Source organism: Sebastes fasciatus, chromosome 2, assembly GCF_043250625.1.
Source record: "Sebastes fasciatus isolate fSebFas1 chromosome 2, fSebFas1.pri, whole genome shotgun sequence".
In the NCBI taxonomy this organism is placed as follows: Eukaryota; Metazoa; Chordata; class Actinopteri; order Perciformes; family Sebastidae; genus Sebastes; species Sebastes fasciatus.
In genome coordinates this window covers 3772836-3789118 of record NC_133796.1, presented here as the reverse complement: position 1 = coordinate 3789118, position 16283 = coordinate 3772836, and the positions used below count along the sequence as shown (strand labels likewise).

At 39.9% G+C, this 16283-nt stretch overlaps 1 protein-coding gene across 1 annotated transcript in view; it reads left to right on the top strand.

Annotated features, from left to right (window-relative positions):
• The first annotated feature begins 1723 nt into the window (after positions 1-1723).
• The window catches only part of drd4b (dopamine receptor D4b), a 25166-nt gene continuing 10606 nt past the window's right edge, over positions 1724-16283 (top strand). The window contains exons 1-3 of the mRNA XM_074658599.1: positions 1724-2411; positions 5155-5267; positions 8590-9185. Of these exons, the coding sequence (XP_074514700.1) occupies positions 2163-2411; positions 5155-5267; positions 8590-9185 (958 nt within the window). The 5' untranslated portion in view covers positions 1724-2162. The remainder of the gene's footprint in view (positions 2412-5154; positions 5268-8589; positions 9186-16283) is intronic.

Here is a 16283-nt window from a genome sequence, read left to right as displayed (position 1 = left end):
TATGGTTAATAATTCTGAAAATATGAAAGTTATGAATGAGAAAAGTAATAGCCATCATGTCCTAATTGAGCTGCACGTTTTGATGTTTGAATGGAGTTTCTATGTTGAAAAATGTGGAACGAGTAGCGTTGCAAAAAAAGTGGTCTGACGAAAAATAAAAATAAACTCAGTAGAATAACATTTGGTGTGAATGCTGGAAGCATACTTTTATGTACTTTTATGGTGTGGTATTAGTTGTTTTTGTTTTACTAAAATGCCAGTAATGGAAAGTAACAACAAGTACATCTACTCAAGTAGCCTACTGTAATACTATACTGTATGTACAACTTTGAGGTACTTTCACTGTAGTTGAGTATTTCCATTTTACGCTACTTTATACTTCTACAACACAATTCATAGACAAATATTGTACTTTTTACTCATATATTTGAGAAATTAAGTTACTAGTTACTTCACAGACTAGTCAGAATAATACTAAATATTATCAACAAATAAATTATGATATATTATTATGGATTAAACTACCCAGCAGTATATAAAGTAGTTAGAAATTAGCTCCACCTTTAAGAGCTGCAACATTAAAGTGATGAACACATTAATGCATCAATAATAATAATAATAATACGATCATATATTATTCTGAAATGGACCATTCTGCATAATGAGTACTAGTACTTTTGGTACTTTAAGTATATTTTGATGCCACTAGTTTTGTACTTCTACTTAAGTTAAATTTTGAATGCAGGACTTTTAATTGAGTATTTTTGCACTGTTGTGTTGATACTTTTATTTCAATAAATGGTCTTCTGTTTAATTTTCACTTTTATTTATTTTTCTATTTATTTTTATTTATTTGTTTGTATTTACTTTTTATTTATTTTTGCACTTATATTTATTTTTATTTTTTTTACCCCTTATTTATTTCCCCAACCTTATTTTATTTGGGTATTGTTCTCTTTTTACATTTCTTTATGCATTTCTGCCTCATTATACAAATGAGTGGGCTGCAAACGGAGCTACTTTTAGTTGTTCATTTTTTTTATTTATATACATTTCTTTGTATTAATTCCCTTATCTATTTACTCTTCTGTTTTATTTTCCCTTTTATTTATTTATGAATTTATTTTATTTATTGATTTTTTTGTTATTGATTTTTTTGCTTATTTTTGTATATTTATTTTTAAATGTATGCATTTCTTTATGTATTTTCTGCACGATATTCCCTTTGCATTTCACCCATCTTATTTTATTTCTGTATTATTTTCTTTTACATTTCTTTATGCATTTCTGCCTCATTATGCAAATGAGGGGGCTGCAAAAGGAGCTACTTTTAGTAGTTCAGTTTTTTTTTAGATTTATATGCATTTCTTTTTATTAATTCCCTTATCTATTTACTCTTTTATTTATTATTATTATTTATCTGTTTGTATTTATTTTTTAATTTTTTTAAAATGTATGCATTTATTTATTTATTTTCCCCTTTGCATTTCACCCCAACCTAGAATAAGTTTATATTAACTGAATATTCTGCTTCATTTCAATGCATTTCAATGCGTAGACCCTCTTACATTGAAATATGGTCAATTTAAACCTAGAGGTCGAAAAATGGGTCACATAGCTAAACATTCCTCTGAAATGATGTTCGTTGTCAAACAGCTGATTCTGTCCCCTGCTGTGACTCTTTCATGGTGCACCATCACCAGCAGCAGCAGCAGCAGAGCTCCAGTAATCAGATTTGCGCGGATGGATTTAAGCTGTTGCCTTCTGATTCGTCCACTCCTGCTCACTTATTCCTTCAGCAGCTGAGAAGACGGCAGAGAAACTGATCTACATAATGCTGCAAGAAGCCTGGTAGCATGAGTCCAGTAAATGGGAAAGAAAAGATGAACCGAGAGGCTGAATAGCTGCAGGATCTGGTGATCTGGTTTTTGCGCGCTGCAGGATCTGGAGACTCTTTGTGCGTTTGGAGAGCTGGAGACGCACAGAGACTCAGTGCGTCAGAAGAGCTTCAGATGAGCGTCCTCTCGGGAAAACTCTATTCTTCACCTGTAAACCTGTAAACGCTCCTGCTGGTCTCTGAGCTGCTGGATCCGGCTCATAGATGAACACTGAGTCGGAGAGAGTCGCTCTCCGTCGGTCCAGGAGCGCGTCAGTCGGCGACCATGTCGGACATCTCCTCTGACTCTAACAACGACACGCTGCCGGAGGCTGCGGTCAACGACTACAACTTCCCAGCGCTGTTATTCGGGGTTCTGCTGATTGTGATCATCACCGGTGGAAACGTGCTCGTGTGCGTCAGCGTGTACGCGGAGAAGGCTTTAAAGACCACCACCAACTACTTCATAGTCAGTCTGGCTGTTGCAGACTTGCTGCTTGCGGTTCTGGTTCTGCCGCTCTTCGTTTACGCAGAGGTAAGAAACCGACCTGCAGAGACCTGAGGGGGATTACTGAACAAACACAGGGGGCACAAGAGGTCACTGGAAGGGGGGCATATTATCAGGATGTAATAAATGTACAGTGAGTGTCAGTGTGATCTGCTGTGGCAGGAAGCTTTAGACGGACAGACTGACAGCCTCTCTTCACTTTAATTGGGAATTAAATACTGAAGTTTAGCTGCAGTCTGTCAACCGACAGCAGCACAAGACGACTACTAAGACACACAAAATGACCACAAGGGCATGCAAAATGAATACTAAATATGCAAAACGACCAGAAAGACACGCAAAACAACTGCAAAGTCACGTAAAACCAAAGACACACTGCAAAGAGACACCAAATGACCACAAAGACATAAATAACGACTACAAAGACACGCAAAACGACCACAAAGACACGCAAAACGACCACAAAGACACGCAAAACGACCACAAAGAGACACCAAATGACCACAAAGACATAAATAACGACTACAAAGACACGCAAAACGACCACAAAGACACGCAAAACGACCACAAAGAGACACCAAATGACCACAAAGACATGCATAACGACTATAACGACACGCAAAACAACCTCAAAGACATTCATAATGACCACAAAGACATGCATAACAACTACAAAGGCACGCAAAATGACCTCAAAGACATGCAAAACGACTGCAAAGACACGCAATATGACCTCAAAGACATGCAAAACGACCACAAAGGCATGCATAACAACTACAAAGACACACAAAGCGACTGGAAAGACACGCAAAACAACCACAAAGAGACACCAAATGACCACAAAGACATGCAAAACAACCAGAAAGACAAGCAAAACGATCTCAAAGACATGCAAAACGACTGCAAATGCACGCAAAATAACCACAGAGACATGCAAAACGACTATAAAGACACACAAAACAACCTCAAAGACACGCAAAATGACTGCAAAGACACGCAAAGCGACCACAAAGAGACACCAAATGACCACAAAGACATGCGTAACGACTACAAAGACATGCAAAACAACCTCAAAGACATGCAGAACAACCTCAAAGACATGCAAAACGACTGCAAAGACATGCAAAATGACCAGAAAGACACGCAAAACGACCAAAAGATATACCAAATGACTATAAAGACACGCAAACCTACAAAGACATGCAAAATGACCACAAAACTTGCAAACATGGACAAAAAGACGCGCAAAAAAGACACTCAAAACGGCCACAAACAGACGCCAAATGATTGCAAAGACATGCATAACAACTACAAAGACACGCAAAACGACCACAAAGAGACACCAAATGACCACAATGACATTTATTTATTTATTTTATTATTTTATTTAAAAGAGACCATGTACAGTTCAAAACATAAATGTCACCATTTGATGCACCGTACCAGATTATAGCTTTAAGCTAATTCACATCTGTAGTCCCTTGGCAGGTCAAAACAAAGAAACATACTACAGTCATACAAGAAAGAACATACATGCGTAATGACTACAAAGACACGCGAAACAACCTCAAAGACATGCATAACGTGTACAAAGACATGCAAAATGACTGCAAAGACACGCAAAACGACCACGAAGAGACACCAAATGACCTCAAAGACATGCATAACGTGTACAAAGACATGCAAAACGACTGCAAAAACACGCAAAACAACCACGAAGAGATACCAAATGACACGCAAAACCAGAGACGCACAAAACAACTACAAAGACGTGCAAAATGACCAAAAAAAACACACAAAAATGAACACAAAAAAGACACGCAAAATAACCACAGAGACACAAAACCACTCTAAAGATGCGCAAAGACACTGGCTGTCGCTTTGTGTCTCTTTCAGTCTGGTGTTTTGCTCCAGTGTCAGACGGCGGGGGGGCTTTTACATGTCTGTGCCCCGGAGCTCATTGTTTTATAACCCATCCATGACAGTAGCTTGCATCCCACCTGACACCTGCAGACATGGTACACTGCACAAAGAGCAGAAGAGTTTAGTGTGTAAAGAAACACACCTTTACGTGGTTAGGAGTCTAATTATTCTCACAAGTAAAAGCAAATATTTGGGATATCCTGGTTACAACTATAAAAAGGATCAATGCTTGAACTTGAAGTAATCTGAGCCATTAAAGCCACCAGAACCAGTTCATCATGGCACAAATAGGAGACCATCTAGTAGTGAGTCATGCTGCCTCTCTCATGTCGTTAATGAGGATCAATTAGAGTCAGAGAGTCACTGGGGGTTCGTACTGGTTATTAGGAGAGGCGTGATCCATGAATCATAATATTCCAGGTAATATAAACACGTTTAAAATAGTAATCTAGCTCTTATTAAAGTATTAAAGCCACCTGCCCACTGGCCTGGTGTCTAACTATCTGTCTGTCTCCGAGATGAGGCTTCCCCCTTAAGTCCTCTTTAATTAGCTGCATTTGTGATCTTGTTACCTGCACCAGCGGCCGCTGCAGCCAGTTAATCTACCCGAGTGTCACGCCGGTGGTTCGTCTGCATGCACTCACTGGATTAGAGGAAGTCAGTCTGAAAGTTAAAACCTCTCCGTGTTCACCTGAGGAGAAGTCAGGAGAGGAGAAAGTGTTTCACTGGAGGAATGTTTGTCTCACCGCTGAGCTGCAGTGGTGCAACAGGATTAAACATATTTACTCTCAGATTTAGAGCTAATCACTGTGTGTTTGTGTGTTTCTTTCTTTCTCTGTGTGTGTAGTTTCAGGGTGGAGTTTGGTCCTTGAACATGCTGATATGTGACGGCCTGATGACCATGGATGTGATGCTGTGCACCGCATCCATATTCAACCTCTGTGCCATCAGCGTGGACAGGTATGTGAGTCTGGTCAAGGTTTGGATAAATAATCAATCATCCCTCTACAGCTGCTGTGAGACAACGGAGGGAGGGAATAAGGAAACCAGTGGTGGGAGTGCGAGGATTCATATTTATCTTTTATTTTATCCATAAATAAGATATAAGATAAGATAAGATATTCCTTTATTAGTCCCGCAGTGGGGAAATTTGAAAATCAATCAGATACTGTGTTTTAAAGGGACTGTATGCAAGTTTTTACACATATAAATGTTTTGATTGCCAGTGTGTGAACAGGTTGTAACCTAAAAAATGAGACCTTCCGCGACTTTCTGGGTTTCCTCTATCAGCCTGTAGTAGACTGCTTTTAATGTGAAGAATGTGGGACGTTTTTTTCCGGGAAAATCCAACAGATGTAACGTCATACGCACTGGCGTGTGCCTTTATTTTCAGCTCCGCTTACAGAGCTAACAGTGTGCAGCCACAGCTAGTCAACCGACAGCAGCACAAAACAACTTCAAAATAGCAAAACCACTACAAAGACATGCAAAATGACCTCAAGGTCATGCGAAACTACTACAAAGACACAAAAAAACGACTGCAAAGACGAGCAAAAATTACCACTGATACGCAAAACCAAAGACAAACAAAATGAACACCACAATATGCAAAATTAATTCAAATTAAATTGAACCGTTTTAACCGATAGCGTTAATCGGTTTAATCGGCTTAATGTCGGTTAAACGGTTAATTATTAACATCCCTAGTTCATAGTCACCACAATTCAGACTCCCAACACAAACTCCACAGAAGCACAAAAAAACTAAGTTATATCTGGTGAAGCCCGTCTGTGAAACAGAAATGTGACCGACGTCGGGGAGAAAACTAGGATCAACATCGGCCGGGCCTTTGATTCACGGAGGGAGATAACATTACTGCCAAGCATGAGAAATATAGAGAGATATTGTGGTTTTAGCTGTCAATCAGGTTCAGTCTCGTGTGTGTCGCCTCACTGTTTTGATCGATGCTCGCGCGTCTACGTAGTGTGAGCGCGACCAACAGGCGCTAACTGTCGTTAACAAGCAATTACAGATTCTTCCATAGAGCCCTTTTAAAATTAGACTACACTTTAAAATTCTGCTGCGTTCACCACACTGAGTTCATAAGAGGAGACAAGTGTGATCCTCCTGCACTCAATATCAGTTCATTAGAGGTTTGATGAAGGTGTGACGAGTCCATTAACTCCATTAGCTCAAATTAAAATTCATCAAAACAATCGAGGTGTAAAGTGATGGAGGTGATTCTCTAACCTTTTTCTTTTTTTAAAACAACAACTGGAGTGTTGCATTTGTCCTCAATTTGTTTTGGGGAAACAAACACATTTTAACAAACTCTTGTTAGGAAAAAATTTTTCCAAATTAGAGATTATAAACTGTAATTTGAATGTGTTGAGGTTTTATACGCAGCAGTAGTTTTAGAATAATTAAACACTAGAACAAAAAGTACTACAAATCAAGCAGTGTGGATTCTGCAGCGTACAGTAAATTACTTATTTACTGCTTGTGTTAGTCTCTGGATTTCCCCTGCTGGGATAATAAAAAAAGTTTGACTTGACTCTGGAGCTGCAGAATAAAACTCAGTGTTAATAGAAAACAAAGCAGATGGCAGCTGCAGAACATCTCTGCATGGCAAACGGACAATTTATATTACACACATAAAACAAACCTTTAAAAAGTAGAAATTACCAGCAACCGCTGTCTGGAGCAGCAGGGTGATGCCCTCACGTACCTTTTTTATTTCCTTTTCTTCAACTACTTCAATAAAATAGGAACATTATGAGCGGAGGGTTTGGAGAGAAAACAGACAGTTTTTTGTTTCGCCTTTTTTAGCATCTAAAACTTAAATTACTAAATACTCCTTTTAAAGTAACCCTTTAAATTACACATAAGAAATAACAGGAATCATGTAATATACTTTAATGTAAAATTAAAGTTTTGGTGTATCTTATAACTACTGAATAATATCTGATAAATACTTGAAAGAATGAGAAGGAAAGATTTATTAGGTAATTAACTAGGGCTGTCAAAGTTAATGCAATAATAACACGTTAAAGGGACTGTTTGTAAGAATCAGAAATGTCTTGTTAACAGCGACACCTGTGACCATTAAGTCAACGAAAGTCAGCGTCCTGTTGCTCGCGCTTGTGCTCGCTCTACATAGACATGAACGAGCATCTCTCAACACAGTGAGGAGACACACGTCAGCTAAAAGCACAATATCACTCTATATTTCAGCTGCTTGGCAGTAATGTTAGCTGACCAGACCAAGGTCTCTCCATGAATCAATGCTGATCCTAGTGTTGGCTTTTCCTGCCTCAGCCTCCCGACCGCGGCCGGAGGGAACAGGGGAGACACCGGAGATTTGGTCGGAGACGATAACGTTTCTCGCTGCAGAGCTCCGTCACTTCACAAGACACGGGAAACCTCTGTTGGTCTGGAGGAGCTGCAGCAGTTATTTCTGCACAAACGTCCACTGTACATTCACTAGATATTCTCAGAGTTAAACTAACTCTCCTGCAGTGTGTAGTGAGCAGCATGCACGTGAGAGTGGAGCGAGAAGGAGCGTGGTGTGTGAGTGAAGGCAGGCAGAGGAGCAGAGGAGCAGAGTACAGCAGAGACTCCGGTCCTGGAGACCAAAGCTACGGTCTCCTCCGCGTCCTCCGACCGCGGCCAACACTGTTTAACAGACGGGCTTCACTAGATACAACCAAGAGGTTTTGGTGCTTCTGTGTAGTTTGTGTTGGAGTCTGAGTCTGAACAGCGTAGACACACGCGAGCGCGTATGGGATACCGACCCGCAATGATTTATACGTGTAAGAAGTTACAAACAGTCCCATTATCGCAAATTTGTCATACTGTCATACGCTCCAAACAAAATTTTGGCGAGGAAAAACTGTCATGGCCATTTTCAAAGGGGTCCCCTTGACCTCTGACCTCCAGATATATGAATGAAAATGGGTTCTATAGGTACCCACGAGTGTTGTTAATTGATTTCCAATAATAAATATATACATAGATTTGAATAAAGCAGTATATTTGCCCACTCACATGTTGATAAGAGGATTAAATACTTGACAAAACTCCCTTTAAGGTACATTTGGAACAGATACAAAATTTGTGATTAATTTGCGACTAATGCAATTAGCTTTGGGCAATTATGCGATTAATCATGATTCAACATTTGAATCGATTGACAGCGGTAGTATTAAGTAACCGCTTTAAAACAGTTTAGTCTATTTGACATGTTCTTTAGAGTTTTAACACTTCTTCTGTTGTGTTGCAGGTTCATTGCCGTGTCCATCCCACTAAACTACAACCGGAGACACGTGGACCAGCGTCAGCTCTTCCTGCTGTCGGCCACCTGGCTGCTGGCCCTCGCCGTGGCCTCGCCCGTCATGTTTGGCATCAACAACGTGCCTAACCGCGACTCCGGCGAGTGCAAACTGGAGGACAACAACTACGTGGTTTACTCCTCAGTCTGCTCCTTCTTCATCCCCTGCCCCATCATGGTCCTGCTCTACTTCGGGGTTTTCCGCGGGCTGCGACACTGGGAGGAGACCCGTAGGGTCAAACTGCGCAGCAGCATCGAGGCCTGCAGGAAGCTGCAGCACGCGGTCGTCGCCACCGCCCTCCCCCCGCTGGCGGGCACCATCCCCGGGCCTCTGCCCATGCCTCTGCCCAGGATCATCGAGAGGGACTTGGCCCAGTCTCGGCTGGACGATACGGACGACTACATGCAGCAGGAGATTCCCTATCCTCGGCAGTACAGAGAGAACTCGGTGCCCACGATAACGTTCAGCCAACAACTGCACAGGAAGAAGAGAGCCAAGATCAACAGCAGGGAGAGGAAAGCTATGAGGGTGCTACCTGTCGTAGTAGGTGAGTGTTCACGTCCTCCCTCTCCTCCAATCAGAGGCAGATCTAGGTACAGTTAAAGAACCATGTTTTAACTACCAATCACTACTTCACAGCTCTGTGAGCCACAACACACCCGGAGTCTGCTGCTGGCAGCAGGTGTAGTTCAAGCTTTGTTGCAGAGGTCTGTTTCACAAAACCAATTATTTATGAGCACCACTTATACGCGCCCCAGAATGCTCCACAATTCCTGTTCCCTTTTGGTTAAAGTGGCAGTAGGCAGAATATGTTTGACATCATTGGGCAAAAATTCCATAATAACCTTTCAGCATATTGTAATTCAAGTGTCTCCGGGTAGGGAGACCTCGGGGTCTTGTTCCCGAGTGAGGGGACAATGGAACGTGAGACTGGCCGGAGAATCGGAGCAGCGGGGGGGCGGTATTGCATTCGCTTTACTTTATCGAAAGTAATATAATGAGTAACATAACTATTTACTTTTGATTCTAAGTAATAAGCAAAGTTATATTATTACTTTTTATAGGAGTAATTAGTTAAGTGAGTGACTTACCCGACACTGGAACCAACAAACCAGTGATTAGTTTCTGGTGAAGGATGAGGCACTTCTGTACATTTGCACTGTGCATGCAAAGATCTGTCACTATGATCAGTATGTGCAATTTGATGCAGTTCTTTATCCAGATGCAGTTTGTGAAAGTAACACATTTACAGTGGAGGATTGTGCCGCATTGGCAAACGTACGAGCGCTTTCAAGAGTCTATGATTTTCTTTAACACGGACATTTTAAGTACGGAAAGCTGCGTCAACAGAGTTGGCCTCATTCAGACGAATAAGAGGGCTGTAAAGGCTTAAAGTCGGTCTAAACAGTTATTTCATCCGTATAACTGTTTAATATCTGACTGATTATGGTCCGACGTCAGGCAGGTTGAGCGCCTCTTGTTCTTTAGGGCGTTATTTATTTACATAAATGGATTTCTAAGAACCAAACAAACATCTGAAGTGTTTCTTTCTTTTGCTTTCTCTTTAATATTTGTAAGGGAATTGTACCGTTCAGAAGGCAACAGTCGACTCACTGAAGGATTACCTCTGTGGTGATTGTTTACTCGTAGAAGATGTTATAAAAGTTTTCAAGTGAAAGTGTTGTTTCCTGTGCCGTCGGAGGGCATTGTGTCTTTCATTACGGCCACTTGTGCATTTCAGTTATCTGTTGATTCACTGAAGCAGGAAATGGAAAGTAGAATTGCTGGTGACAGTAGGTGAGGTGTTTAAGTGCTCAACAGTTCAATATGGTAATTACGACCCCGTTTAAAATTGGCACTGCAGCAGCTGTGTTTGGCGCCTATCAATCAAACAGCATCACAAGATAAATTAAAAACATATTTAAAGACCCAACAGCATCTCTGATGTGTGGATTTTCTTTCAACTGTTTCCAGGAATGTTTACCTGCTGCATGTTTTGGAGGATAAAAAAGGACGTTGAAGTCTTCCAAACAGTTAATTAGCTTCTTGCACTTTGTGTACACAGTTTAATTAATGTTTGCAGCTCAGGTACCGTAGGTGTGAGGATACCCGACGTTCATGCAGGTTCACTGTGAGCGCCGGGATAAAAGCGTCACCTCTGACTCGCCGTCTCTCAACAAGCAGCGCCATTATAGCTTAAAGCCCTCAATCCAATTATTATGTAATACGTGATGCTACAGTCGCACCACCTCTCCTGTACACAGACAGGCTTTGATTCGTTCACTGTTTGGACCAATGACCCACTTCAGATTACTACATATATATGCAGTATTTATACAATTTACTACGGCTGCAACCTGCCGTGCTCAGCACATTTTCAGCCAGCGTTAGGTCAGTGACGTACGGCAGCACACGGCGGTACAACACCATAAAACCATCCGCACTAATTTATGTCAACAGTAAAGAGTTTCAACAAGCAGAGCAAAGCCTCGACTGCAAAGCACAAACTGATTCTATACAACAGTAACACGCCGTCAGTAGTCTGCAGAGCTAAACAACACAAGAGCATAAATAACTGGTTTTATGGTTTAACAAGTTCTGTCCTCATTAATGCCTATTTATTTATTCATATGTTTTAGCTCACAAGGCATGTGCAATATTTAACACATCTTTCTTCTTTGTTATTTATTACTAATTTATTGGCTATGTATTGTTTTAAGTTGATTCCAGCTGTGTGCAGCACTGTTTCCCATGAAAACTTTCCTCTTGGGGACAATAAATATATACAGTATATATATCTTATTATCTCCGCCAAGGCCGAAGGCCTAGGAAGGACGTTATGTTTTCACCGGTGTTGATTGGTTGGTTTGCTTGTTTGTTTGTTTGTTTGTTTGTTTGTTGGTTGGTTGGTTTGTTGGTTTGTTGGTTTGTTGGTTGGTTTGTTGGTTGGTTTGTTGGTTTGTTGGTTGGTTTGTTGATTGGTTTGTTGGTTGGTTGGTTGGTTGGTTTGTTGGTTGGTTTGTTGGTTGGTTAGTTGGTTGGTTTGTTGGTTGGTTTGTTGGTTGGTTTGTCGGTTGGTTGGTTGGTTGGTTGGTTGGTTTGTTGGTTGGTTGGTTGGTTGGTTGGTTGGTTGGTTGGTTGGTTTGTTGGTTGGTTTGTCGGTTGGTTTGTCGGTTGGTTTGTTGGTTGGTTTGTTGGTTTGTCGGTTGGTTTATTGGTTGATTTGTTGGTTTGTTGGTTGGTTTGTTGGTTGGTTTGTTTGTTTGTTTGTTGGTTGGTTTGTTGGTTTGTTGGTTGGTTTGTTGGTTTGTTGGTTTGTTGGTTGGTTTGTTGGTTTGTTGGTTGGTTTGTTGGTTTGTTGGTTTGTTGGTTTGTCCGTTTGCAGGATTACTCCAAAAGTCTGCGATGGATTTGAATGAAATGTTTTGGAGGGGTGGGGTGTGGCGTATATCTTGCGAGGCCTTCTTGATGAGGGGTGTAAGACAACCTTTTTTTAAAGACAGTTGGCCTACGTCTCAACGTTTCATTTGGTTCTGTGAAGAAAACTAAAAGTTTGGATAATTATTACCACATAAACTTAAAAAAATAGAAAATTCTGCAGTTAAAACTACCAAAGAGCTAATAGAACAACGGCTCAGGGAGAAGAAAAGGCTGAATTTGTCAAAAAAAGAAGCCTATTAAGAAGGTATGATTGTTAAAGATAATAATTAAAAAAAACATAATAGACATTTGTATTACAGGTTCCTAAAAATAACAGGAAAACTCATCTCTGATGCAATATTCACTGGAAATAATCTGCTCAATTCATCCAAATCACTCGTTTTTACACAAACTTCCTGCAGTTATGGTGTTCACTATTTGGGTTAATTGTGCAGTTTCAGTTGTTCTGTACGGTTAATGTTATGCATTGAATATAATATGAAATATCCATAAAATGTCGCTGAGTCAGGGGTCGTCAGTTTACATGCACAAACATGCCAACGCTCTCTGGTGGATATATATACTATATATACTATATATACTGTATCTGTGATAAGATAAAGGCCAGTAATATCTGCCATGAAGCTAGTAGCACACTGAAAACTAGGTAAAGATCAAGTGTGCTGTTATTTAGAGTTTTCTGTCTTGCTTTTGTGCCTAAAATACTCTAAATCAAATATACAGAACAGACACAGATCCCTACAAAACATAGTTTTATCAGACCTGAATGCATCTTATGAATAAAAAGTGATGCATGATGTCCTACTGACAGTACAGCTGTGGCACATTATGCAAAGTCCTCCAATCTCCTGGAAAGAGAGACATAAATCTCATCCATCAAACTCTCAACACAAAGCTAATAAATCGCTCCGACCTGTTTTATCGCCAACATGCGACGACACCTGAGACAAATGGCCTCGATTTGATTTAGCGACGCAGTTATTCACTGTCGTCGCTGATGAAGGAAAATAAGCGTATTAAAAGAGGGTTATCATGTGAACAGAGAGCTCACCTGTGTTTGTTCAGCCAGACATGGACCTCTGGTTTCAGTTTGAGGAGGGGATATAAATCATGTTTTCACACTCAGGTCTCTAAATGGGACAGTAAAGGCAAAATTACCCTTGAATCTCTGTCCCTGTGTGACCAGTTGAGTTAACCCTTAAAAGCCTAGCGTAGCATCGATGCTACGTGAGACATGTTTCTATAAAACATTATAGTTGTGTCTGAAATCATTCACTCATCACTCCTCTGTACTCACTATCGAGAGAGTTCTACGTAGAGGACTTCAAATAGTGAGCTCATCGGCAAAATGAAAACTTTCAGACACTACTCGGGTCATTTTAATGACGTCATTGCTGTCGCACAATTAAAACGTTCCAGATCAACGTCGGCTGGTGGAACATCAGTAATAAATACCAACACAGTCTCACGGCAGTTCGTGAAATAGTTAAAAAATGTAATCCATTTGATTCGTGTACACAGACACAAATTTACCTTTTTTTTGTGACGCTCAGCACGACTTTCAACAACCTCTTTTCCGTGCGTTTTCCCACAAGTGTCCAGCAACACATGACGCACGTGTCAATTTCTGCTCCAGTCTTTTCAAAACTTAGTTAGGTTTAGGAATAGATCGACTTGATTAGGTTTAGGCAACAAACTACTTAGTTAGGTTTAAGAAAAGATCGCGGTTTGGTTTAAAATAACACTAGAAGTGCCGTAACTTAAGTACAGAAGTTACGTCACAAAAACTACTTAGTTAGGTTTAGGAAAAGATCGACTTGATTAGGTTTAGGAACAAACTACTTAGTTGGGTTTAGGAATAGATCGACTTGATTAGGTTTAGGAACAAACTACTTAGTTGGGTTTAGGAATAGATCGACTTGATTAGGTTTAGGAACAAACTACTTAGTTAGGTTTAGGAAAAGATCGACTTGATTAGGTTTAGGCAACAAACTACTTAGTTGGGTTTAGGAATAGATCGACTTGATTAGGTTTAGGAACAAACTACTTAGTTAGGTTTAGGAAACAAACTACTTAGTCCATTGCAACATCACCGCCCTGCAGCAGAGCTACGCTTCTGCCATTTTGGACTGAAAGCGACTCCTGGACGCCAGTATAACATCCGCCTACAAAGGGGTGTACTGAAGTAAAACAAAATTATTTCTATTCTATTGTCATATTCTACTGAAATGGCCTGTGTTGAACGATAAAATATTAAAAATATAATAAGAGTTTTCAGTCCAGAATGGCGACAGTGGCTGTTGACAAAAACACTTTGAGTTTCGTCTCTTTGCTTCTACACTCTTTGCCACTTTTCACGATGCATTTTGAAATACTTTGAGTCCACTAAATACAGTATAATTATTCTCACTATACATTCGGACAGCACTACCAAATGTCGATCTCACTAAATAGTCCACTATATAGTGAGTATAGTGAGTGATTTCAGATACAGCCTAAATAACTTTGGAACCGTTCATGATGGAAAAGATGTAGATCTGCAACGATTAATCAACCTTTAAATTAATCGGCAACTATTTTGATAATTGATCAATCGGTTTGAGTATTTATAGTCTAAATTCTCTGATTCCAGCTTTTTAAATATGAATATTTTCTGGTTTCTTTGCTCCTCTATGACAGTAAACTGAATATCTTTGAGTCGTGGACAAAACAAGACATTTGAGGAGGCCACTTTTCGGGCCATTTTTCACCATTTTATAGACCAAACAGCTAATCGATTAATCTAATGAACTAATAAGAGTTAGTTGCAGCCCTAGTGCAGTTGCACCCGACCTCACATGGAGCTCCAAAACCCCTAAATACAACTTTTTACATTGAGAAAAAGAAAAATTCCTAAGTTGACTATGGAGTTATTCAACAAAACACAAGTTTTTTTAATGTCAAATATGGTATGCTCACACAAAGGTAATGCATGATAGTGACTTTACACTGCACCAGAAATAAAGGGTAGGTTCTCCTGAATCATATGATGTATAACATTTAATACTGACTGAAAGAATAAGCTCAGAATTGACAAACATATGAAACTATGTCCAGGCGTTTCTTTGTGTATGTAGGCTGTAGAGGGTTAATATATAAAGGTTGTCTGCTTCTGTATCTTCGTCTTTCTGTGGCACTAAAATGCACGATTTTCTTGTGAGGGAGAAAAGTCAAGAAATCCAAAATTGATCGAACCCCCCTGAGCAATAATGTCACGGGTAAAAATTATGAGACAGCAGGCTCGTTACATTTCTACTCCGTCTCTAATGAACCCCGTCTGGTCGTGAATCATTTACAGTCACGCTGTCAAGTCTCGATGAAACGCATCGTCTTCATGTGACACGTTTCTCCCGTTGAAGCCGAATCTTCAGGCGGGACAAAACACGGAAGAAGTAGAAATTAATGAGAGATCGGTTACGAGGAGAGAGGGACTTCTCTTAAGAGATGAGACGGGCGGAGGGATGTGGGTTGTTAGAGTTTTATGATCTGCCTGCAGTTACAGCACGAGGTCATCCATTAAAGTTATTTTCTCACGTTCGGCTTGACACTTATTTTCATAATATGGTGCATTAAATCATTCAAAAAGGCGGGTTTGAAAATAGAGCGTTGTAGCTTGAGTTTGTATCTGCACACATTTAAATCTTTTATATTTAACTCTGAGCTTTTTTACTTTTGAACATTTAGGTTTCTGCCCTAAACGTTTGTGCATTCAATGCCATGTTTGCAAGCTTCCACCTTCTGTCTCACTGTAGCAGCTCTGAAGGTTAAATGTCCTGCCCTCTGTAAATCCTCAGTTTAGTGTCATAATGATACGGTAAGCAGTATATATATATATAGTATATATACGGTACACAGTGGTGGGAAATAACTACTGAATGTACATTTATTGAAGTACAATTCTGGGCTTTGTTACTTTAGTACTTCCCTATTCTGATACTTTATACTTCTACTTCACTACAATTCCTCCCACCACCAGAACATGTCCACTGTGGCGAGCTCTAACAGGATTAATAATATGAAATCTAATATTATTATAGATTAAGATAATACTTTCACAAGCTACCCAGCAGTATATGAAGTAATTCAAATTAAATAATAACATTTCTATAATATACATTATTCTGTATAATGAGTACTTTTACTTTTGACACTTTAGGTATATTTT